General features: G+C 42.3%; 1 protein-coding gene across 1 annotated transcript in view; it reads right to left on the bottom strand.

Moving 5' to 3' along the window:
• The window catches only part of LOC126094508 (myosin-I heavy chain), a 238625-nt gene that overhangs the window by 163500 nt on the left and 47970 nt on the right, over positions 1-27155 (bottom strand). The window contains exons 10-12 of the mRNA XM_049908960.1: positions 25209-25427; positions 23095-23264; positions 21893-22029 (exon numbers count right to left, since the gene is read on the bottom strand). Coding sequence (XP_049764917.1) covers positions 21893-22029; positions 23095-23264; positions 25209-25427 — 526 coding nt within the window. The remainder of the gene's footprint in view (positions 1-21892; positions 22030-23094; positions 23265-25208; positions 25428-27155) is intronic.

The following is a 27155-nucleotide window of genomic DNA, read 5'->3' on the forward strand; positions in this document are numbered from 1 at the left end:
AAAGGAAGTGTTTAATGAATTGTTTGATGATGATAATGAAATCATCAATGTGCAACCTGTATTAGAAATCAAGGTGGGTAATGAAATCATAAGGGCACTTTTAGGTTCTGGTAGTAATGTCTTGGCCATATGAGAGCAATTTGTAAACAGAAATAGGAATAGAAACTATGACATTTTTTCAGTTAACAGTGTTAAGATTAAGAGTGCTGTTGGTGACCTAAGTAAACCCATAAAACATAAAATGCATTTAGAGTTTATGTGTTGTGATTACTGTTTTAGTATAAGATGTTTCATAGTGAATAGTTTATTTCAAGATATCATGCTGGGTAAGGGTTTCCTGTGTAAATATAAAAATTCTTTGAATTGTGTTGAGAAATACCTTAAATTTGAATTGGAGGGTAAGAAAAGAAAAATAAGATTAAAAAATCTGTTAACTGGAGACCAACAAATTGTTCATCCAGTAGTTACTGAAGGTTGGGACTGAATAATACAGATTACTGAAATGGAACAAGATATTTCAAATGAGGAATTATGTAATTTGTTGAGTCAGTATGAAGATATTTTCTCAGACAAGCCTGGTATGTTTGTGGACTTTTAAATTCAGTTAAGGTGTGGCCACATGAGCCTATCAGATCAAAACCATAAGTGATTGCTATTGCTGGTCAGGAGGCAGTGCGGTCTAGACTACAGCAGATGCTAGAATGAGATATTGTGGAACAATGTAAGAGTTATTACTGCGAACTGATTGTAATTGTTAAAAAGAAGGATAACTAAGTTAGAATAGTTTTAGACACTCGCAAGTTGAATAAGGCAATAGTAAGACAAGAGAACGAGATCAGCCAGGCAATTTGAAAGAACTACTACTGAATTTTCGTAATATAAAACTGATGCCGAGTATCGATCTGACCTCTGGCTTTTGGCAGATTCCACTGGCTGAAAGGAGCATGTCCTATATCCTTGTAAAAAAGACACCTACGGATGAATAAAGTTGCTGCTGCTGCTGCAACTACTACTACTACTACACAACTTCCCTGGTGGATAGGTGAAGTTATTGCTTCAAAGTGGTGCCATTCAGATTAACAATATCTGTTGTGGTTTTAGTGAGAGTGCTAAGTCACATACTAGGAGGTTGATTAAGGCGCAAACTTGTTGTCTATGAAGGCGATATTTTGAGTGCCACAGAATCTTGACAAGAATATTGTGAGTTGTTGGAGGAAATGCTCTTGACCCTAAGAAAGGAAAGAATGATCTTAAAACTCATTAAGTGTGAATTTGTTAGAGCAGAAATTCAGTTTTTAGGTCACAAACTCTCACCCAAAGGTATTCTGTCATGCAGTGAGAAACTTACAGTGATTTCAGAGTGCAAAAGGTGAACAATTAAAAATCATACCTAGCATTGTGCAGTTTTTACTGAAAATTTCTGGGTAATGGGGTGATTAATACTCCAGACCTTCACAAACTGTTAAATATGAACTCAACTTGGGCACGGAGTGAGGAGTGTGAAAGGGAATTCTTAGCAATAAGGAACAGCTTATGCAGTAGTAAAATGTTATAATACCTGACATGTCACTGCCATTCTGTTTAGCTGTGAACAGTTCAGCTTACAGCATCAGGTGTGATGTGTTCCAGGAAACGTTAGTAAGAGGAGAGATAGAACACAAGAGTATGGCTTTTTCCAGCCAAATGTTAAATAACAGTGAGCACTGCTATAGCATTTTTGAAAAAGAGTTACTCGTTGTTATGTACAGATTCAAAAATTTCAAGCTGTATCTGGAGGGCTGCAAGGTAAACGTGCTATCTGATCATAAAGCTTTTAGTTTTCTGCAGGATAGTAGATTGCTAAAGGACTGTCTCATGTGCTGGTTGCAGCAACTCAACTACACCATAAAATGTATAAATGGAACCGAAAATTGGATAGCTGATGCACTGCCACAGCTACTTGTCAGGAAGGAGGGCAGCGGTGAGAAAGAAGTAACTGAAGAGTTCCAACCCTTACACATCAAGGGAATAGAAGGAGAGAGAGAGATTTGTGATGTTTGCAAGGACATGCGACAACCACAAAATGAAGACCCTGAACTGAAAAATATAAAAACAAACTTTGGCAGGAAGGGTGTTTTGTTTTGTAGGAAAGAAGAGAAAACAAAGCAGTGGCGACAGCACTTTCCGAAAAAGTATGTGGAGCAGCTGATAGACTATGCCCACTTAAGTTATGTGCATTATGGGACACAAAAGTGTATATAAGTCATTGATGTGCATACACAAGCAATCTAGTCAGAAGGGTACATGCTCAGTTGGCCTCTTGTGACAAATACTAGAGGGTGAAACATTGCTCTACCTCACCCCAGGGGGAAATGGAAAGTATCATACCTAAAAAAAGTTGGCGAGCCATTGGCGGTACACAATTTCAGTCCACTCATAACTGGTGGTATGAAATATGTGAAGCATGAAGCATGTGAAGTACGAAGAATGTGGTTGTTGAAGTATGTTCCAAATTTATCAAATTGTATCCAACACGAAAAGCTAATAGCAAAACTCAGATCACCAAACTGGAAAAGGATTTCTTTACTAAATTAATTAAACCAGAGGGGCTGTTGTCTGACAATGGATCACAATTTACGACTAAAATGTGGAATGACTTCATGAATAATCAAGCCATCAAACACATAAAGATATCAATACACCCATCTGGCAGTCAAAAGAAAGGAAGCAGTAGAGACTCATATGGAGAAGATGGCAAATGAAAGAAAAAAGCGACATGATGGGCATTTTAAGATGATTAAAAACAAGACTGGGGACCGCATCTTGGTGAAAATCAAAGAAAAATCTACTGAAGTAGATGGAGAAATAAAAAAAAGCTTCTCCAAATACACTATGGACGATTTGTCGTCATTGAATGTCCACACCTCAATGCATATAGACTCAAATATATATAGAGGGAAACATTCCACATGGGAAAAATATATCTAAAAACAAAGATGACGTGACTTACCAAAAGAAAGTGCTGGCCGGTCGATAGACACACAAACAAACACAAACATACACACAAAATTCTAGCTTTCGCAACCAACGGCTGCTTCGTCAGGAAAGAGGGAAGGAGAGGGAAAGACGAAAGGATGTGGGTTTTAAGGGAGAGGGTAAGGAGTCATTCCAATCCCGGGAGCGGAAAGAATTACCTTAGGGGGAAAAAAGGACGGGTATACACTCGCACACACACACATACTTGTCCATCCACACATATACAGACACAAGCAGACATATTCAATGGCAAAGAGTTTGGGCAGAGATGTCAGTTGAGGCGGAAGTGCGGAGGCAAAGATGTTGTTGAATGACAGATGAGGTATGAGTGGCGGCAACTTGAAATTAGCGGAGATTGAGGCCGGGTGTATAACGGGAAGAGAGGATATACTGAAGGGCAAGTTCCCATCTCCGGAGTTCGGATAGGTTGGTGTTAGTGGGAAGTATCCAGATAACGGCGTAACACTATGCCAAGATGTGCTGGCTGTGCACCAAGGCATGTTTAGCCACAGGGTGATCCTCATTACCAACAAACACTGTCTGCCTGTGTCCATTCATGTGAATGGACAATTTGCTGCTGGTCATTCCCACATAGAATGCGTCACAGTGTAGGCAGGTCAGTTGGTAAATCACGTGGGTGCTTTCACACGTGGCTCTGCCTTTGATCGCGTACACCTTCCGGGTTACAGGACTGGAGTAGGTGGTGGTGGGAGGGTGCATGGGACAGGTTTTACACCGGGGGCGGTTACAAGGGTAGGAGCCAGAGGGTAGGGAAGGTGGTTTGGGGATTTCATAGGGATGAACTAAGAGGTTACGAAGGTTAGGTGGACGGCGAAAAGACACTCTTGGTGGAGTGGGGAGGATTTCATGAAGGATGGATCTCATTTCAGGGCAGGATTTGAGGAAGTCGTATCCCTGCTGGAGAGCCACATTCAGAGTCTGATCCAGTCCCGGAAAGTATCCTGTCACAAGTGGGGCACTTTTGTGGTTCTTCTGTGGGAGGTTCTGGGTTTGAGGGGGTGGCGAAGTGGCTCTGGTTATTTGCTTCTGTACCAGGTCGGGAGGGTAGTTGCGGGATGCAAAAGCTGTTTTCAGGTTGTTGGTGTAATGGTTCAGGGATTCCGGACTGGAGCAGATTCGTTTACCACAAAGACCTAGGCTGTAGGGAAGGGACCGTTTGATGTGGTATGGGTGGCAGCTGTCATAATGGAGGTACTGGTGCTTGTTGGTGGGTTTGATGTGGATGGCCGTGTGAAGCTGGCCATTGGACAGGTGGAGGTCAACATCAAGGAAAGTGGCATGGGATTTGGAGTAGGACCAGGTGAATCTGATGGAACCAAAGGAGTTGAGGTTGGAGAGGAAATTCTGGAGTTCTTCTTCACTGTGAGTCCAGATCATGAAGATGTCATCAATAAATCTGTACCAAACTTTGGGTTGGCAGGCCTGGGTAACTAAGAAGGCTTCCTCTAAGCGACCCATGAATAGGTTGGCGTACGAGGGGGCCATCCTGGTACCCATGGCTGTTCCCTTTAATTGTTGGTATGTCTGGCCTTCAAAAGTGAAGAAGTTGTGGGCCAGGATGAAGCTGGCTAAGGTAACGAGGAAAGAGGTTTTAGGTAGGGTGGCAGGAGATCTGCGTGAAAGGAAGTGCTCCATCGCAGCGAGGCCCTGGACGTGCGGAATATTTGTGTATAAGGAAGTGGCATCAATGGTTTCTCGAACGCCTGGAATCCTTACCCAATCTGTTACCCCCGGAAACCATCCTTGTAACCATTGATGACACTTCACTTTTGAAGGCCAGACATACCAACAATTAAAGGGAACAGCCACGGGTACCAGGATGGCCCCCTCGTACGCCAACCTATTCATGGGTCGCTTAGAGGAAGCCTTCTTGGTTACCCAGGCCTGCCAACCCAAAGTTTGGTACAGATTTATTGATGGCATCTTCGTGATCTGGACTCACAGTGAAGAAGAACTCCAGAATTTCCTCTCCAACCTCAACTCCTTTGGTTCCATCAGATTCACCTGGTCCTACTCCAAATCCCATGTCACTTTCCTTGACGTGGACCTCCACCTGTCCAATGGCCAGCTTCACACGGCCGTCCACATCAAACCCACCAACAAGCACCAGTACCTCCATTATGACAGCTGCCACCCATTCCACATCAAACGGTCCCTTCCCTACAGCCTAGGTCTTCGTGGCAAACGAATCTGCTCCAGTCCGGAATCCCTGAACCATTACACCAACAACCTGAAAACAGCTTTTGCATCCCGCAACTACCCTCCCGACCTGGTACAGAAGCAAATAACCAGAGCCACTTCGTCACCCCCTCAAACCCAGAACCTCCCACAGAAGAACCACAAAAGTGCCCCACTTGTGACAGGATACTTTCCGGGACTGGATCAGATTCTGAATGTGGCTCTCCAGCAGGGATACGACTTCCTCAAATCCTGCCCTGAAATGAGATCCATCCTTCATGAATTCCTCCCCACTCCACCAAGAGTGTCTTTCCGCCGTCCACCTAACCTTCGTAACCTCTTAGTTCATCCCTATGAAATCCCCAAACCACCTTCCCTACCCTCTGGCTCCTACCCTTGTAACCGCCCCCGGTGTAAAACCTGTCCCATGCACCCTCCCACCACCACCTACTCCAGTCCTGTAACCCGGAAGGTGTACGCGATCAAAGGCAGAGCCACATGTGAAAGCACACACATGATTTACCAACTGACCTGCCTACACTGTAACGCATTCTATGTGGGAATGACCAGCAGCAAATTGTCCATTCGCATGAATGCACACAGGCAGACAGTGTTTGTTGGTAATGAGGATCACCCTGTGGCTAAACATGCCTTGGTGCACGGCCAGCACATCTCGGCACAGTGTTACATCGTCCGGGTTATCTGGATACTTCCCACTAACACCAACCTGTCAGAACTCCGGAGATGGGAACTTGCCCTTCAGTATATCTTCTCTTCTCGTTATCCGCCAGGCCTCAACCTCCGCTAATTTCAAGTTGCCGCCACTCATACCTCACCTGTCTCAGTTGGGCTGTGGTTGCTCATGGGGGTGAAATGGTAAGATGCCAGAAATTGGAGAAGCGCATCATCAGCAGCAAAAGAAGTCAGGAGTTTCCTCATCTGAGCCTTAAATGTGCGGACCAGTCGTTCAGCCTCACCGTTTGACTGTGGATGGAATGGCGGAGCCGTGACCTGCTTGACGCTGTGACAGGCACAAAAATCCGGAAATTCGGAAGAGGCAAATAGCGGACCATTATCAGTACCAAGAGTAGAGGGAAGGGCTTCCAAAGAGAACATGCAAGCTAGAGCATTTGTGGTTGCCACGGTGGTAGGCAACATGCAACGGACAATGAAAGGGAAGTTAGAATAGATGTCAATTACGAGCAGCCAACATGTACCTAAAAAAGGTCCCGCGAAGTCAGCATGAATACGCTCCCAGGGCGTCTCAGTGAAAGGAACGATGACAAAGATGACTTCAGGGCGGCGGCCTGTGATGCACAAGGGCCGCAGGCAGTGACCATGTATGAGATTTCAGAGTCGATGCTGGGCCAGTACCCTTGACGGCACACCAGAGATTTTGTGCGAGACACACCCCAGTGCCCTTGGTGAAGGAGACGCAAGACCGAAGCACGCAAAGATGCAGGTACCACTACAAGCGGCGAAGCATTTTCGGTGGAAAGGAGGATAACACCATCCCTAGCCGTGAGGCGGTAACGCAAAGCTTAGTAGTTCCGCAACAGATCAGAAGACTTAGCAGATGGACGATCTGGCCAACCCTTCTGAATACTGCTTAAAATCCAGGAGAGGGTAGGGTCAATACCCACAGCAGCTGCCAGCCGGTCCCCGGTGATAGGGAACCCGTCCACAACCCACTGCTCGGCAACATCCAGGTGGAAACACAAAAGTTCATCCCTATCGAATGCCAGATCAGGACCCATGGGAAGGCAAGACAGCGCATCAGCATTCGCATGTTGAGCCATCGGCCCGAAATGAATCTCAAAATTGAAACGAGACAAGCAAAGAGCCCAACGCTGGAGGCGGTGTGCAGCCTTGTCGGGAAGCAACATTGATGGAAGAAACAAGGAAACAAGTGGCTTGTGGTCCATAACAAGATGAAACTTGGATCCATAAAGGAAAACACCAAACTTATGCAGAGCATAAATAATGGCCAAAGCTTCTTTTTTAATTGGAGAATATTTTCGTTGGGCATCTGTGAGCGTCTTGGAGGCATAAGCAATGGGTTGTTCAGAACCGTCAGAAAAACGGTGCGCAAGGACTGCACCAACCCCATATTGAGAGGCATCCGTGGCAAGAACAAGATGTCGGCCAGGTTGATAAATAGCCAGGCACGGGGTCTGTTCAGCATAGTCTTCAATTTCTGGAAAGCCGCATCGCATGATGCGAACCAGTGAAAAGGCACGTTTTTATGCAACAGGCGATGCAACGGCTGAGCCACCGAAGCAGCAGACGGTAAAAACCTGTGATAGTATGCTATTTTCCCCAAGAAGGCCTGCAGCTCCTTAACAGATGTAGGGCGAGGAAGGGCATCGATTGCAGTGACAGTTTGCTGAAGCGGACGAATACCATCCTGGGAGATTTGAAACCCCAAGTACGTGATAGATGCCTGAAAAAATTTTGATTTCTGAAGGTAACACTTAAGACATGAAAAAATTGGTGGTGATTCTGAAGATGTTCTTCAGTGGTGGAGCCAGTGACAACAATGTCGTCCATGTAATTTATACACCCAGGGACAGGGAGCAATAATTGTTCCAAGAAGCGCTGAAAGAGAGCAGGAGCACTGGCAACCCCGAATGGCAATCATTGGTATTGATAGAGGCCAAAAGGCGTGTTAAGTACCAGGAACTGCCAGGACGCAGTGTCGAGAGGAAGTTGATGATAAGCTTCTGACAGGTCAAGTTTAGAAAAATACTGGCCTCCAGCAAGTTTAGTGAACAATTCTTCAGGTCGGGGCATAGCGTAAGTGTCGATGAGGCATTGGGCATTTACAGTGGCTTTGAAATCACCACAGAGACGAATTATCACCATTAGGCTTAGCAATGACAACGACAGGAGAGGACCACTCACTTGAAGCGACAGGAAGCAAGACCCCTGAAGCAGTGAGATGATCCAGCTCCCGTTTGACCTGATCACAAAGGGCCACAGGAATGGGCCGAGCCGAAAAAACTTAGGCCGAGCAGTGGGTTTGAGCGTGATATGAGCTTCAAAATCGTTTGCACAGCCTAACCCATGAGAAAAAAGGGACAAAAATGTCATTGACAAGGAATCCAATCGAGCATAAGGAATGGCATCAGAAGTGATATTGACAGAGTCATCTATGGAGAACCCAAAAACGCGAAAGGCATCGAAACCAAAAAGATTCTCTGCGTTACTATGGTCCACCACAAATATGGGAACAGTGCGAACGACGGATTTGTAAGATACCTCAGCATCAAATTGTGCCAAGAGAGAAATCTTCTGTTTGTTGTACGTCTGTAATTGCCTAGTGACAGGTGATAGGGTTGGAGAACCCAACTGAACATACGTCTGAGAATTGATGATAGTGACAGCAGAACCAGTATCCACCTGCATGCAAACATCTCGACCAAGTATTTGGACCGTGAGGAATAACTTCCCTGAAAGGGAAGAAGTACAATTGACAGACAACAAAGAATCAGAATCAGCGTCACGTTCATGAACATCATGTATGTGGTCGGATTTGCAAACAGATGACACATGACCCTTCTTTTTGCAATTGTGACACATGGCCCAATGTTGGGGCCAATCCTCCCGTGAATGTTTCGTAAAACACCGCGGACATGAAGGAAGTTCCCGGGGGTTTTGCTGCAGTTTCTTAGACGTTTGTTTACGGTTAGGCCGAGGCTGTGCTTGGGAGCGTACTGCAGCCACGTCGGCTGGCAGGGACACGCCGCACGCATCGTCAACTGCGCACAAAGGTTGTATTTCCCCGACGTCACCCCACGCCTCTATTCGTGCTCCAGCGGCGCGAGAAATTTCAAACGACTGCGCGATGGATAGGACTTCATCTAGAGTCGGATTTGCCAACTGAAGGGCACGTTGCCTAACTTCTTTGTCAGGCACTGACTGGATAATAGCATCTCATACCATGGAATCGGCGTAGGATTCTTTGTGAACTTCAGTAACAAATTTACACTTTCTACTGAGGCCGTGAAGTTCAGCAGCCTAAGCGTGATAAGATAGATGCGGTTGTTTTTGACAGAGATAAAAGGCAACACGAGAGGCTACCACATGCGTATGCTTTTGAAAATATACGGACAGATGGGAGCACATGTCAGCAAAGGACAAAGATGCAGGATCTTTCAAAGGAGCCAATTGCGACAACCGATACATTTGAGGTGAAATCCATGAAAGGAACAGAGACTTACATGTTTGTTCATCCGCGAAATGAAATGCCAAGAAGTGCTGTCGAAGTCGTTTTTCGTAATCAGACCAGTCTTCTGCCATCTCGTCGTAAGGAGGAAAAGGAGGTATAGACAACGACGAGAAATGCCCCGCATTTGATGCCACGATGAAATCGCGAATCGCCGATGTAAGAAGTGTTTGCTGTTCAATGAGACCTTGCTATAGTTGCTCTAAAGTAGCCATGGAAACCTGTGGGTCAACGATGAAAAGGAAAAATCCACTACCTCATCGCCAATTGTTATAACATCAAGTTGAACACATATATTTCAAAAAATGACACAACACATGTAAGTCACAGAGCAAGTAGACAAGGTAAGACGTGTACACAGTAACAGTCAAATCAGCACTGAGTCCAAGTCTAGCGGCCGCTGGCTGGCTGGCCGCTTGGGTGGCGCGGCTGCTGCATGGCTGGCAGACAGCGCCACATGTATAGGACGCACGTAACTGCGCGGTGGCACTTTGAAAGATCGGCGAGTCACAACAATATGTTTAGTTTAATTATAATTATTGTTCATACAAAATTTGGTACATGGAGGTCATAAGACATCATTAAAATTTTAATTACTTGTGGGAACAGATGTGGGGTTATGATGTGCAAAATATAAGCTAAGTTTTTGAGGGTATATTATGTAGGTTAATCATACAATGCATTTTGTTTGGAAAAGGCTTATGAATAGATTTATATACGTAAAAGTCTGGGGATAACTGGTGCTTTTATTGCAAATATGAGTGAAAATTTGCCGAATTTATGATCCAGTTATCCGCAGAGTTAAAATAGAAAGTTAAAGGGGTGATTTCTGCGCAGGGTACTATTAGTTTTAAAGTTTCTAAATATATGTGGTAAAATTGTAGACAAATGATAAAATGTTAGTTGATTTATGGTGTTCAAAAATTTCATAGCACAAAAGCTGTGTTTTCTAGTATGAACATGGACAGAGTGTTTGAAACGTCGAGCTAAATCAAATGTGTTTTGCTGATGGTTTAAATCAGTTTTTGCTTGCTATCCTACTTGTGAATCTATCTATTCCACAGTGAAGAATGTTCAGTGCCTGATCTATGGGGATTCGAGAAGTCATGCGATTATTGTCAACTACAATACAGACATAATTCGACAGCTATCATCCTTCAGCACTGACGGTGACTGTGAACTGACGCATTTCGTGGCACAATACATGGCCAAAAGCATCATGATTTTTGGCAGAGATGGCTGGACTGTCCTTGACGCCAGAATACCAACCACATGCTGTGATGGTGAAGAGCTGCAGTAAGGTCACAGTAAAAAAGTGCTATCAAATGAGTGCAAAAGCACTAAAAATTTTTTTGAAGCATATGAGCTCACTCGAGAGTTTATTTAAATTTAAGTGTTTTGTTGGGCTTTTAATTAATATGTTGTAATTTTTATAATTTGTGTTAGATTTAGTAAATTTGTGCTGATAACAGATGTTATGCTGTTTCATGCACCACCACAGAGATAATTACATTAGTGTTCTGAGACACGAGTACCGTATTTACTCGAATCTAAGCTGCACTTTTTTCCGGTTTTTTGTAATCCAAAAAACCGCCTGCGGCTTAGAACCAAGTGTAACGTAAGCGGAAGTTCTGAAAACTGTTGGTAGGTGCCGCCACAACTAACTTCTGCAGTTGAATATATGTAGCGCTACACAGGCATGCTTTGCAGGCACAAACATAAATACTGGCGCTAAAACCTCTGGATTTTGCCATGTATTGTTTCGTGTTTGCTGGTATGTCATTTAAATCCGGTCTGCCTAATAAACTATGAAACTAGAGTGAGACAACAGCAAACGCGGAAGAATATACATATCGTGTCATGTTTATATGCGTATTATCCTTATGCCTAATAGTGATACAGTCAGAAATGAAGCACGGCAATTGACTAGATTTTTAAATCTAAGATGACTCTAATTTTTGTGCAGAATGTTATGTACTAAAGAGGCGTCTGCAAAGATTTTCAAACAGAGAAAAATTTTCGCTAAACTCTCGTTCAAAAATTCTATCATACGCAGTATATTATTTGGTTCTTGTTGATCATTATCAAAGAAAGCGCAGTGTAAGTAACAACAAATAGCAGTCTCTTATCATTGTTTCACTAATGAGACAATTCCTTTTTTTTTAAAAAAAAAAAAAAAAGTGGCCGTAGCGTACACGAAAGAAAGCCATGCCGTGAGCAGTGACAGGACGTAAACACTCATTATCAGAATGCGACAAACAGTGCATGACACAATACAGTAATGCATTTTCAGCTTAGAGTGATGTAAACACCTATAACAAAGAGAACGGCGCTTATCAGATCAAAGAAAAATAAACAATCAATTCAAACCAGATGAAGCACGTGAAAAAGGAAGGGTACCCGTATAAAGATGGACGGAGCGCCTGACACAAAGCAGTGGCTACCTGGTAAAGCTTAACTGCTAAGCTTACAACTCAAAGCAAACTACTGTAGCTGTATCGTCATTCATTCGACCTAAATTGTGTCTCATATTACAATGGACCAACTTTGTTTCAATTTGGAGGTGCGGCCTAAAACGTTTCTCTCCCCTTGAATTTCGAGTCTCAAATTTCAGGTGCGGCCTAGATTCGGGAAAATATTTTTTTCCTTGATTTCGAGTCTCATTTTCTAGGTGCGGCTTAGATTTGAGTGCGGCTTAGATTTGAGTAAATACGGTAGAGTATTCTATTTATTATGTTACATAAGTGTTTATTATCTTGTGTATGTATGACAAATTTGGTGCTATTTACTGTGCCAAGTTAGGAAGCCAATGTGCCACATTAAATAGAGGTGTGTATCGCTACGCGTATTTAGGCAAGATAATCGCTCACCTACAACTGGTGCAAGGTAAGGAGAATTTGTTTGTGAAGCTCCAGGACTGAGAGCGCATCGCAGCCAGGCAGACAGCCACGGCCACTCCAGGTGAGTGACATGCTTTAGCAAAGGTCTGGAAATGGGGAAAATCTCTAACCTGGGAATTTGGCCTTTGTGCAGGAAATGTTCCAAGAAATGGCAGCGTGTCAGATCATCTTAAAGATGGTCAAGTTACAGCTCTTAGGGATTCGACAATGACTCACATCAATTATTAATGCAAATCTGAATACTTTTGGGATCTCAGAAAAATGAGGATAATATCTCAATATCTTGAAAACCACAGAAGTTAAGCTCTCACAGTAAATAAACAGTTATACAAAGAACCTCTGAATTAACAACTTTTAAATGTTTCATGCAATTTCTCCATACGGTATCTCAGATGATAGTATTGAACCTTAGCTGTCATCCCTGAAAGCTGCCTATCTGTATGCATTTCATTTACTGATTTACATTGTCTTATACATCTTTTTCATTATGCAAGTGTTTGTCAGAACATAGTATTTTCCACATTTACACAACAAAGGACTGCAGCATGAATACCTCATATTTTGTCATAATTGTGTTTTTATTTAATGAATAGTTTAGTATTTTGTCAGCAATTTTATTTGAATACTGATTGCAAGTGCTCTTAAAAAACTGTGCTAATTTAAAAGTGGTGAGTCGTGTGTGTTAGTAGACACCACCTTTGTAAAAGAAAACCAAAAGACAATTCTGACAAGCAAGGCTAAATAACTGTTCAAACTATATTTAACAACAGTTCATTGTCATTTAATGTGAGTGCACTTGTGCAAGAATGCTGGCTTATTTATTTACTGCAAATCATCTGAATGTAACCAAACATTTATTATATTTCTTTTATTTAAATATTATAATATATTAGTTTAGTGGGGGAAAGTGGTCAAGTGAGTCAAGTCATGTCTGTAGAGCTTGAGAATGATGTATTCTTGTTGGAATCAATTGGAAACAGTGACTTTCCGAGTAAAGCACTCAAGGGAGTGATTCTGGATCCTTTATGTTGAGTCCTGGAAGAAGGCAGACTGACTGTGGTAATGAGAACGATTCTATCATGAACGTTTTTGATTCTGGGCAGCGAACAGCCGCTATCTTACTTCTAAAGGGACTTTATAATTCAAGAGGTTTAAATGTGCTCCACGGTAGGATTCTTAACTTTTTCTGCTTGAAATACAGAACTGTGCATGGACAGCATATTCTTTGTATCACATTTATTAATTTGTAAATCATCATGCTGAACTCTGAACTATTTCGAACTGGTGGGTCTTTTGCACATTGTGATCATGAAAGAACTTAGTTCTCATAAGTCTTTGATGACTAGTTAGTTTGGGAATTTTGCTAAGATTCTCATAATGCTCTCAACAAAACTTTACAGCCTGTGATAAGTGTATTTTCTGTCTGTATCTCAACTAAATGTAGTAGGTATACTTCCTGTTTATTTGTGATGTCCTTTCTTGAATAAACATTATTCAACATAATTCTCTGTAATCTAAATCAATGACAGACATTAAAATAGAATCCGCATTATACAATTATTCATTTAACTTTTATTTTGTATTTCTGTGTACTTTATTAACCTGCAGTTCTAGCCAGTGCGTAGACCATTTGACTGCAGGATCACAGCTGATGTTGTTGTGGTCTTCAGTCCAGAGACTGGTTTGATGCAACTCTCCATGTAACTTAATCCTGTGCAAGCTTCTTCATCTCCCAGTACCTACTACAACCCACATCCTTCTGAATCTGCTTAGTGTATTCATCTCTTGGTCTCCCTACGTGATTTTTGCCCCCCACGCTGCCCTCCAATGCTAAATTTGTGATCCCTTGATGCCTCAGAACATGTCCTACCAACCAACCCCTTCTTTTAGTCAAGTTGTGCCACAAGTTTCTCTTCTCCCCAATTCTATTCAATACCTCCTCATTATTTATGTGATCTACCCATCTCATCTACAGCGTTCTTCTGTAGTACCACACTTTGAAAGCTTCTATTCTCTCCTTGTCCAAACTATTTATCGTCCATGTTTCACTTCCATACATGGCTACACTCCATACAAGTACTTTCAGAAACGACTTCCTGACACTTAAATCTATACTCGATGTTAACAAATTTCTCTTCTTCAGAAACGCTTTCCTTGCCATTGCCAGTCTACATTTTATATCCTCTCTACTTCGACCATCTTCAGTTATTTTGCTCCCCAAATAGCAAAACTCCTTTGCTACTTTAAGTGTCTCATTTCCCAATCTAATTCCCTCATCATCACCCGACTTAATTCGACTACTTTCCATTATCCTTGTTTTGCTTTTGTTGATGTTCATCTTATATCCTCCTTTCAAGACACTGTCGATTCCGTTCAACTGCTCTTCCAAGTCCTTTGCTGTCTCTGACAGAATTACAATGTCATCGGCGAACCTCAAAGTTTTTATTTCTTCTTCGTGGATTTTAATTCCTACTTCGAATTTACTTTTGTTTCCTTTACTGCTTGCTCAATATACAGATTGAATAACATTGGGGATAGGCTACAACCCTGTCTCACTCCCTTCCCAACCACTGCTTCCCTTTCATGCCCCTCGACTCTTATCACTGCCATCTGGTTTCTGTACAAATTGTAAATAGCCTTTTTCTCCCTGTATTTTACTCCTGCCACCGTCAAAATTTGAAAGAGAGTATTCCAGTCAACACTGTCAAAAACTTTCTCTAAGTCTACAAATGCTAGAAACATAGGTTTGCCTTTCCTTAACCTATCTTCTAAGATAAGATTCACAGCTAGAGGTTATTATTTGCAGCAAACTAACTGCCAGGTATGAAAGCAGATGTGCGCAGCTCGATGCTATGACTACATCGAGCTATTCTATCTAAAAAGAGCTGCGCATAGTCCGAGTACCTAAAGTACAAGTAACAACTGGTAAACACACAACTGGTTTGCTTGAATGGAAAGTTTTTAAAAGAGCAATTACACAAGCAGCAACTGTTAGGTACTGTTGTTATTGGGGCCTTGTCCGGGAAATGAATCTGATCCCTTAGAACTGCAATGGCTTCAAAACTGGGCTATCCAGCTACACAGCAACCACCATCCTGTCTGTTCATCGTCATCAGCCTGCCCCAGATTACTTTCAGCCAAGTTACAAAAGCAGGCCAGCAGCTAAGGCTGCTTCCTGCTGCTCATTGCCTGTAGTTTCCACTCAGCTGCACCAGCACTCCATTGCTGTGCTGTTCACAGCACGACACCACCAGTCACCATCACTCTGCACTCCCGGTGGACAACTGCTGATGCTGGCATGCTTTAGCAGCCGTGGTCACCTACATCACTGAGGCCAACAACTGCCTCTCCACCTTCAATTCCACAAATGTAACTGTTTTGGATAAAATACTTTCACAACCAGAAATGTTTATCTGATGGGCCACTGCTTGACACCTGCCGTCGCCAACACCACCACCACCACCACCACCACCACCCACCACCACCACCACCACCACCACCACCACCACCACAACTACAGACAAACCCTGGTGAGAGAACTGCACTACATCTTAAAAAAACCAGCAGCCCAATTCACCCTCTACCATAGGGGTCAAAATGGCAACAGAAGTGACTGCTGCCATCCATATGTCAGAAGCTGCAACACGCGGCGCACGTTGTACGGTGAGTGTAGCGACTTTTCTTTTTTACTACAAGGGTCATGGCCAGTCACTGAGTCTTTTCCCTGACGTTAATCAATTGTGTTTGTGTGTGCAGTTTGGAGTTCTCAGAACTATAAGAAGTGTGTTAGTTTGTGCCTTCTGGAACAGGCAACATATTTTGTTCTGCCTCATTATCATGGAACTTGTAAAATAGTAAGCATAAGCAGCCATTCAGGTGGAGGAATTGCGTAGCAATAGGAAACTTCATGTTAGTAGTATATTTAAGAGTCTTTCTCAGTGTTCTACTTTATTCTCTTTTGTTGTCTGCTGCTTTTTGTGTAATTCGTAGGTCAACCAAGACACAACAGGGGACTGCTCTGGCCAAAGACTTGTGAATTGACCTGATTTGATTTGGTTCTCACCTATCACTATCTGTGTACTCCCTAAGATTTCAACTTATTTCTATTTCATCTGTTTCTTCCCTTTTGTAATTTTCCGCCATGTGTCTGAGTGTGTTTTTGCAAATTTTTTCGCACATAATTCTACATTACTTACATATTTTTTCCACCACCATAGATCCTTGCTCTTTTCATCTGCACCAATACAGAAAAGTTTCCTTATCCCTAGCCAGAATCCGGTCCCACATACTGTTCCTGCATTGTTGCTTGCTTCATAGAATCCCCCAAACTGCCTTACTATCAAATTACCCATCTCCAGCTGCCACCTTTCCTTCCACAATGACCTCTCTCTGTTCAGATTCTGCTACTCCTTAGCACTCACCTACATACTATTGCAAAACCATATCAGTCAGGCCCAAATCTCCTTACACTACCTTCTCTATATCCGTAAAATTCTCCTGCTATGCAATCACAAATTCCCAAATCCCATAACACACACTGAAACTCTTGCCCTCCAGAACTAAAGCAACAATCACAACACCACCTCAAAAAACTCTCCAACCTGCTTGCTTCTTACTCCTGCCTTGGACTAACACTGACCACCACCTCGACAACAACCTCCAAACCTCTCCTACATCCCCTCATAGGTGACAAATTCTCTCTCGCAAACCTAGTTCATTTACCCAACCATCCGAAACTCCCTCCCAACACCACACAGAATCCAGAACTTAAACAGACACGAAACACGGTCACAACCCCCCCCCCCCCCCCTCAGAAAGAAAAAAAATCAATCATGCAAGACTTGTTAAAGACTTTCTCTCCTTATCCAGGTTCCTACAGTGCCACCAACTCTACCAATCAGACTCAACCATAGACCAGTGTTGAGCCCTGCCTAACTCAGCTCACCTATCCTTTCAACTGTGATCCACCCCCACTGCCCCCAAATCACCCCCTGTTAACTTCCCAGAATTTCTTAACCTCGAACCTTGCCTCACCACATTTCCCAAATCCCTCAACATGCAAACTAATTTTACATCTGCACAAAGGCTCACAATCCACCACCTAAAAACTAATCTCCACCTTACAATCCTAACTGCTGACAAAGCCTCCACCACTGTTGTTTTTAACCACAAGAATTACATGGCAGAAGGACTCCACCAGCTGTCTGACTCATCCATCTACAAACCCTGCCACAGTGACCCCATTCCAGCAGGATCTCCAGTCTCTCCTCAATTCCTTAGGTCAGACCAAGAATCTCTTCCTAGAGCCCATTTCTCTCCTCACCCCTACCATTCCCCGCACTCCTAACTTCTACGTGCTTCCTAAAGTCCATAAACCCAACCACCAAGTATGCCCCATTGTGGCTGGTCACTGTGCCCCCACTGAGAGAATCTCTGCTCTTGTAGACAACACTTTCAGCCTATTACCCGCAACTACCCTATAAAAAAGATACCACCCATTTCCTCCACCAAATCTCCACAGTTCCTGTTCCTTCACCACATGGTTCCCTGCTCGTCACTATTGATGCCACCTCCCTTTACACTAACATATCCTAATCTCCATGGCCTTATCACTATTCAACACTATCCTTCCCAATGCCTGAGGAATTCGAAGCCAACTATCTTCTTCCTAGTCACCGTGACCAACTACATCCTCACTCACAATTACTTCTCCTTTGAAGGGATTACCTACAAACAAATCTGGAGTATGGCTATGGGCACTCACACTATCCTATGCCACCCTACGTATGGGCCGTCTAGAGGAATCCTTCCTAAACACCCAGAATCCCAAACTCCTCATCTCGTTAAGATTCACTGATGATATCTTCATGATCTAGATTAAGGATTAGAATTCCCTAATCACATCCCTCCATAACCTCAACATCTTCTCACCCATTCACTTCACCTGGACCTACTCAACTGATCAAGCCACCTTCCTCGATGTTGACCTCCACCTCAAAGATGGTTACATCTATACCTCTTTCTTTTGTGGCGGGGTTCGTAGCGACAAACACTTCGCTGTAGAAACGGCTTACGAAGTCACCGCCACACTTTTAATAGCGGGCCGACCGGTCCGCTGGAACAGTGAACAGAAAGATGAAAACCCAAACACTCTGATTAAATAAAAGTCGGTACTTATCTTTATTAACGAAGATACAGAAACACAGTAGTGAACTCCGTGTCTACAGAAATCTGTCTAGTTCGAGTCGGAGCGGCTAGGTCAGCGTCGGCTGACAACAAACAACAACTCTGCTGCGATGAACACACAACTGACTAGCAAGTACACAAATCGGTGGCGAGTATACCACTGAGCGGCGAATACAGAACTGTCCTAGCGCTCGCGACTCCAGCGCTTAAGAAGCCAGAAGCCAGCGGTGGCGCGCGCAGACTTGCGGCGATTTCCTCTATCGCTGGCGCTGCTTATGCGGACGGCGTCCGGACTTTGATGCTGCCAACCTTTTGGCAGCGGGCTCGGTTGGCATTACTGGCTAGGATATAACACTTTCCATATGAAACCCACCAACCCCCAGCAATACCTCCACTTCGACAGCTGCCAGCCATTCCATACCAACTAGTCCCTTCCATACAGCCTAGTCACCCACGGCCATTGCACCTGTAGTAATGAGTAGCCCCTCTCGAAATACACTCCTGGAAATTGAAATAAGAACACCGTGAATTCATTGTCCCAGGAAGGGGAAACTTTATTGACACATTCCTGGGGTCAGATACATCACATGATCACACTGACAGAACCACAGGCACATAGACACAGGCAACAGAGCATGCACAATGTCGGCACTAGTACAGTGTATATCCACCTTTCGCAGCAATGCAGGCTGCTATTCTCCCATGGAGACGATCGTAGAGATGCTGGATGTAGTCCTGTGGAACGGCTTGCCATGCCATTTCCACCTGGCGCCTCAGTTGGACCAGCGTTCGTGCTGGACGTGCAGACCGCGTGAGACGACGCTTCATCCAGTCCCAAACATGCTCAATGGGGGACAGATCCGGAGATCTTGCTGGCCAGGATAGTTGACTTACACCTTCTAGAGCACGTTGGGTGGCACGTGATACATGCGGACGTGCATTGTCCTGTTGGAACAGCAAGTTCCCTTGCCGGTCTAGGAATGGTAGAACGATGGGTTCGATGACGGTTTGGATGTACCGTGCACTATTCAGTGTCCCCTCGACGATCACCAGTGGTGTACGGCCAGTGTAGGAGATCACTCCCCACACCATGATGTTGGCCCTGTGTGCCTCGGTCGTATGCAGTCCTGATTGTGGCGCTCACCTGCACAGCGCCAAATACGCATACGACCATCATTGGCACCAAGGCAGAAGCGACTCTCATCGCTGAAGACGACACGTCTCCATTCGTCCCTCCATTCACACCTGTTGCGACACCACTGGAGGCGGGCTGCACGATGTTGGGGCGTGAGCGGAAGACGGCCTAACAGTGTGCGGGACCGTAACCCAGCTTCATGGAGACGGTTGCGAATGGTTCCTTGCCGATACCCCAGGAGCAACAGTGTCCCTAATTTCCTGGGAAGTGGCGGTGCGGTCCCCTACGGCACTGCGTAGGATCCTACGGTCTTGGCGTGCATCCGTGCATCGCTGCGGTCCGGTCCCAGGTCGACGGGCATGTGCACCTTCCGCCGACCACTGGCGACAACATCGATGTACTGTGGAGACCTCACGCCCCACGTGTTGAGCAATTCGGCGGTACGTCCACCCGGCCTCCCGCATGCCCACTATACGCCCTCGCTCAAAGTCCGTCAACTGCACATACGATTCACGTCCACGCTATCGCGGCATGCTTCCAGTGTTAAAGACTGCGATGGAGCTCCGTATGCCACGGCCAACTGGCTGACACTGACGGCGGCGGTGCACAAATGCTGCGCAGCTAGCGCCATTCGACGGCCAACACCGCGGTTCCTGGTGTGTCCACTGTGCCGTGCGTGTGATCATTGCTTGTACAGCCCTCTCGCAGTGTCCGGAGCAAGTATGGTGGGTCTGACACACCGGTGTCAATGTGTTCTTTTTTCCATTTCCAGGAGTGTATACTGAGGGTCTCATTGAGGCCTTTACAGATCATAATTACCCTCCAAACCTTGTACAAGAACAGATCTCCCATGCCTTATCTTTCCCGTCACCTCCAAAATCTACACAGTCCAGCCAGAGAAGAACATTCCCCCCCTTGACTCAGCACACCCAGGGCTCGAGCAACTGAATTATGTTCTCTGCCAGGGTTTTGACTAACTCTCATTGTGCCCTGAAATGAGAATTGTGCTACCCACTATCCTTCCCACTCCTCCCACAGTGGTATTCCACCACCCACCAAAACCTACACTATATCCTTGCCCATCCCTACACAACCCCTGCTCCCAGTCCCTTGTCTCATGGCTCATATCCATATAATAGACCTAATGCAAGACCTGTCCCATACATCCTCCCACCATCACCTACTCCAGTCCTGTCACAAACATCATCTGTCGCATAGAAGGTAGGGCTACCTGTGACACCAGTCATGTGATCTACAAGCTAACCTGCAACTACTGTGCTTTATTCTATGTAGGCATGACAACCAACAAGAACGGGCACCAACAAACTGTGGCCAGGAAACAACTGGACCATCCTGTTGTTGAGCACACTGCCCAATACAACGTCCTTCATTTCAATGACTGCTTCACAGCCTGTGCCATCTGGATCTTATCCATCAACACCAGCTTTTCTGAATTGTGCAGGTGGGAACTCTCCCTGCAATACATCCTATGTTCCCGTAACCCTCCTGGCCTTACCCTTCATTAGTCATTGTCCTTATCCATCTAGCCCCTTTCCTGTTCCCATTCCAGCACTACACAACCTTCTATTCCACCAACACATCTGGTCTTTTTACTCCCCTCCTTTTCTGCTACCCCCACCTCCTGACTGCACCTAGCTGCTCCACTCTCTGCCTTGTCCCTTGATGTTCCCAGCAGCATTTTACCATCCCAGATCCCTACCCTGCTCTCTCTCCCACTCCCCACCCCAGCCTCCTCCCTAACCCCACCTGGTTGCCTCTCCCATAATTCCCTGCTGCTAGCAATCTAGCTGCAGCTGCCAGGGACTGTGGTCATGTGTGTGAGAGCTGCGTTAGTCTGAGTGTGTGTATGTTGTATATTTTTGACAAAGGGTTTGTTGGCCGAAAGATAACTTTTTGACAATCTTTCTGTTGTGCCTTTCTGTGACTCAGCATCTGTGCTTTATGATGAGTAGCAGCTACCCTTTTCATTATATTGTTATAATATTTTCTTGGCATTTTTGGTGAGATTTCTACATTGTTTGACAAATTAAGAAAGTTTTAGTCCATGCTGTTTGTTATATCAACAATCAAGATACAATAACCCAAAAATGTATAATGTGCTTGACCATGTTGACAACGACCCCCCTCCCCCACACACATATACACACACAGTGTACTTAAAAGCTAATTCTACAACTTTTTACTGATACAGTTAAGATCTGAACATACTTCTCGTGCAAAAACTCCTCGTAAGTGGGACTGGATGACAATTGCAGCGCGGCGTTCCTTGAGAAATTGCAGACGTTGCCTCCAGCCACGGTATGCATGCTGTATCCTGAGAGCAGCCTTTCGTGTCCTCAGGTATTCTGTTGCAGACAATGAAAATATAATATTTCGACATGAATGAGATTTCCTTAGATTAGCAAAAAGAAAAAAAAAAAAAAACATTTCAACTTAAGTGGCATTTCATGAAAATATGATAAACTTTGGCAGCCTTATGTTTCAGTTTTGTCTCACTCTCCCCTACCCGAATGTCAAAGTACTTCTTGCACTTTGTCTAAACAAAGCTCTCGTATTTGACAATTCAAGAAGTAAGGAAATTACTGCACACAAAAAGAATGTGTTTGCTTCCAGTCATAAACCACTGACAGATTAATGAACATGTGACACATCTAAGACAAATCTAAAAATAACTTACTGTTTCTAGTAGTGGACATATGATTTTGAACCATGTGTCCACCACTAGTAACAATAAGTTATCTTTTGATTTGTCATAGGTTTGTAAACTTATATTCACAATATGCCACTTTGTAATATGCCAAAGTAATCTTAATGCCAGAATGAATCTTCCTTATGTTGCATCCTTCATTAATTTCCAATTGCACTTTCATTATTTTGTAAAATCCTTTAGGTCTTTGACTTGCTGATTCAGTATTGTAATTTTTGAACTTTACTAATAAATGTCATTTTTATTGCTAAATCATGACCTCCGTCTTGATCAAATTGAGATTTGACCTTTATCTTTTTGTACCTGTCTTAGCAGAGATTCTCTTTTCTACCAGATCACATGGATGATATTGTATAATTCCTGAGACTTCATAAAGTTCAGTTTTCATCCCTTCACAACAGATCCTAATCAAGAGGAGAGACATGTGAAATGCAAACAAAATTGAGAAATTTCCAAAAGGCAAAAGGAACAAACTGTAAGTTTTCTCTACAAAATTAAATGAAAACCTCAGTAACTGAAACTGATATAGCATGAAAAAATGTAGCATTCGAAAAACTGGACTTTATATTTCTAAGGCCGATGTTTGAATGTGTAAGACGTACAACCTTAGTGGTTATTTTATAAGTTTTCTGTGATATTTTAATCACAAATTATAACTGAACACTCTGTGAAGTAGAAAGCATGACACTATGATAACACTCACCCCTTTGACAACAATGTCGTCGCCAGCATGTCTGAATACGAGTAGCCATGCACCTCACTATCTGACCTCGTGCATCTTCCAGGGGTTCATGTACACAATTCCGCAAGAATACTTTGCTTTTACCGACTTGCCATTCTGTACTTTCTGCTTTCTGTAGTTTGATTATAGATCTGCAATAATATTAAAAGATGCATACTTTTTAAATTATAGAACAAGAAGGAATAAATATGGTAATTGGAAGTCCTGGTGAATGTAAATAGTTTAAGAGGAAAAGTATCAACTCATCAAATAGTAGACGTACTGAGTTGTCAAAAGGCACATAAACAAGACTGAAAATTGGTTCATAGGATAAGAAAGTGGGAGGGAGGGGCAGCAGGTGGACAATATAGGAATGTATACCAGTTCACAACTATTTTGAGATACAGTACAATAAAATATGTATGACAAAATATGTAATTATTAAATGGTAATAATGATCATACCTACCAAATTGGAGGCAAAGCAGACATGTGAATAGTTAAACAGAAATTAAATATCTACTGCTGATAGACTATATATAAAACCAGTAACTTAATCTGCATGTTACTAGATTTGTTAACTAGACAGGTTGATGAATTTTATTTCTGAACTTGTAAAATATAGATGAGTATATACAGAAAATTGAGGTCCATTGCTGTTTCCTATTTTTTCCTCTGCCTCTTATGCAGTCCTAACCTTGTGTCAACAAGGAAATAGAACAATAACATCACAAAATCTAGTCTGTCTTCTTTCACTTCGCAATTAGTAGCGGAGCTCAGTGAAACACAATACCTTTATTTTCAAATGCACTTCCAGCTTTATGAATAGGCTGATTATTTGAGAGCTTTTATTGAGATCTGCAGGTAGAAAATGAAAGTAAATAAATTATGACATGTATCAGGAAGGAATTATTTTTCCTCTGTCAACATTTTATTGATTGTGCTGTATCAGTGAAGCAAAGGTTAAACATTTTCGCCATGTGATTCAAGGGAATAATTGAAAACCAAAGGCAAGACAGATGGATGACTATCTGTGCTCATCTCCTTACAATAATAGCGCTGTGGAATTCAGCCTTGGTTTCTACTGAGATTCAACAGCCCACTTTTCCATGGATTCAGAAAGTGATAATACCACCACTGTATCAGACACCATGGTTTGCTGCTTCCTGGAAACCATAAAATCCTCTTTTAAGTTACTCAATAAAAAGTTTACATAAACTGAATTATGGTTTCCAAGACCATATCCATGACCTGTTGCATCTATCCAACTTCAAACTACATTCTAATTGTCTGGTAATTTCTGTCTACTTTCCACTCTCTTTCTTCCTATCTAATTTCCATTATCAACTTTCCAACCCCTTTCCCACATTCAGTTTTCTGCCTCTTTGTCTCTCTCTTTTGTAACTCAGGTTTGCAGTTTTGGTCTTATATTTTATAAAGCTTTCTCTCCTTCCACACTCTGCAGTTTTTTTATTTTTTTTATTTTTATTTTATAAACACATATCTTTGTCTCAGTTGTTAATTTAAAACTGGTTCCCCCTTCTCACTGAGCAGGAGGACTTGCCTGTTTAAGCACTAAATAGGTTTCATAAGAATTACGTCCTCTAGAAGTGCAAAAAGTCACTGAAGTTTTATGACAATTTCCTTACCACAGTGGTTTTGTGTAACACATTCATACAAATTAGCATACAAATTGCAGTGTACCATTCAAAATATAAGGAAACAAGCAAATCCAAATAAAACCAGGTAACACTGCTGCAGAAGAGGAGTTTCCAACCACTGAAACTGAAAAAACCTGAACTGGTCTGGAACACATATGTTTAAAAACACAGATGAATCTTGAGATTCCAGGGTTTTCTTTAATTGGTTCAGCAAGAAAAAGAAAACTGGAAATTCTGCTAAAATAAAGGAAAAATCCCTCCAAACCCTTTATTTCCTGGATCTTATATCTCTTCAGATCCACAAAGTGGATTGCCTTATCTTTTCCTCCATTTTTTAAACTCACAAGTAAAAACTCCTCTTCTACTAATTATTCACTTTAATTTTGAGTGAATTATTAGAGCAGAAAAGAGATGTGCAATTGTGACAACAACTTACTTAACAGCTTCTTTAGGGCAAGATGGTAGTTTTTGCGCCGAACCAATGAGACACCTGTATCTTTGTATAAACTCATCAAATGGCATGTGTACTGGATAGCCCTCCTTGCGAATACGTATTATATCCAACATGCCCAAATATTTAAGTTGGTCGAGCACCAACTTTTCGTTATAGTTATTAGGGGATTTCTGCATGTTTGGTTTAATACATCGCACATACCTGCCACAAAGAACACAATTTACATTGATAGCATATTCATTTTCGTTGCACAGTTATGAATAAGTAAGTACTAATATATATTATACAAAAAGAGAAGAGCTTGAGTATAATAAGAAGCAATTATTATATAACAGACCACAGTGGTGAATATAATATGTTTTATCATTGATTGAGTCAGTCTACAACTTCCTTTTTATTAACAGCATTTTCCATCTTTTACTGCAATTGATTCATTTGTACATGGTTTTTATTTCTAATCTTTTTTTTAATTTTTAAACACTAGTTAATGATCTTTCATTGGTTTGTAATAATTTTTAATCTGAGATCACAAACTGACTTCCCAAATGTATCAAACACACTTGAATAGTTCTGAACACATTCATTAGAACAATAAGCAATGTAGGGAAGTACTGCCACCATTTCTAGTACCATGCTTGCGAAGCTCCTCTCTCAAATGTAAGATGCTTGCATGGACACCATACAGCACTGTGTTGGAAAGGGATGGACAAAATAATAAAATACAAAAATTTTGCAAGATGGAATATCAAGGAGCTGAAAAAAAAAAGTATTTGAGTAATAATTTATAGAGTGGAAAAGCTAAATGGGCAAAAGGCAATTTAGTCTTCCACAGTAATTTATGCACGGACATTAAAGCATAACTGTATGATTTAAGTGGAAACTCTTACACCTTGTAGTTATTTATAATGCCAATGGCTGGTGCCACCACTACGGCCAGAGATAACTGTACACCAAAGATATGGGACCCATATCTTACTGTAATGTAGTTTGCTGCCTTTTCAGTTCACTGTTCCACTTAAATCTGTGTGTTTGTGAAGTAGGTCTCTAAGGTTTCAGTTTATCAGAAAATGGAAAAGAGTAATAGAAAAGAAATATGGAACAGGATTCAAGAACTGGTAGGAAGTATAACTCTGACCCCACACCAACAAACAAGTTTTGCATAAATTTTGTTACTTTTTTTGGTTTCATTCCAATTTTTTTAACGGCTTATGTTTCTACTGTGTAATTCATAACTTTCATGTTTATTTACTGTTGATGATATTTAAAAAAGAAATTAAGAAAATTTGAAATTTTACAACTTAATAAGGATTGGACTTATAGCAGAATGGAAAATTTAATATGGGTATTTTCTGACTGAAAAATTGTAAAAAAAATCTGTTTGATCTAGTTTTCTTAAAGTTGTTACTGCACCTGGAAATGCTCATCATTCTCAGCATTTAACAAAAGAATAAATAAATAATCTGTTAAAATTTTTACTGTCACAAGTCCAAAATCCTGGAACTTAGATCAATTAGTTTTACACCCTGCATTTGTAAAGTAATAATGTTAACAGCATGTATAATCCTGGATAAGCCAGGAAAATACAAGACGGAAACAGAAGGGAACAACACAATGAACTTACAAGAAGTCAGTTATGGTCCAAGGTGTACCCCACCAACAGAAAGGGATTTCTCGACAATCAAAGACGACTATTTTTAACATAACTGTGAAGATTGTTGCTCTTGTTCATTCAGATTAAAAATGTTGACAAATATTATCTGCTTTAAGTTATAGTGAGAGACAATAAATTTCAAAACAAGACTACACTGTTTATGTGCACTGCATAAGGCTTTTGAGCTTTGCTTGAAACCCATTTGGTAATTCAGCAGGTGCAAGTATTTCATCTTGTGATCATTTTACACGATATATAAAATAGAAAGTATTACAGTA

The sequence above is a fragment of the Schistocerca cancellata genome, chromosome 1 (genome assembly GCF_023864275.1).
Source record: "Schistocerca cancellata isolate TAMUIC-IGC-003103 chromosome 1, iqSchCanc2.1, whole genome shotgun sequence".
Classification (NCBI taxonomy): domain Eukaryota; kingdom Metazoa; phylum Arthropoda; class Insecta; order Orthoptera; family Acrididae; genus Schistocerca; species Schistocerca cancellata.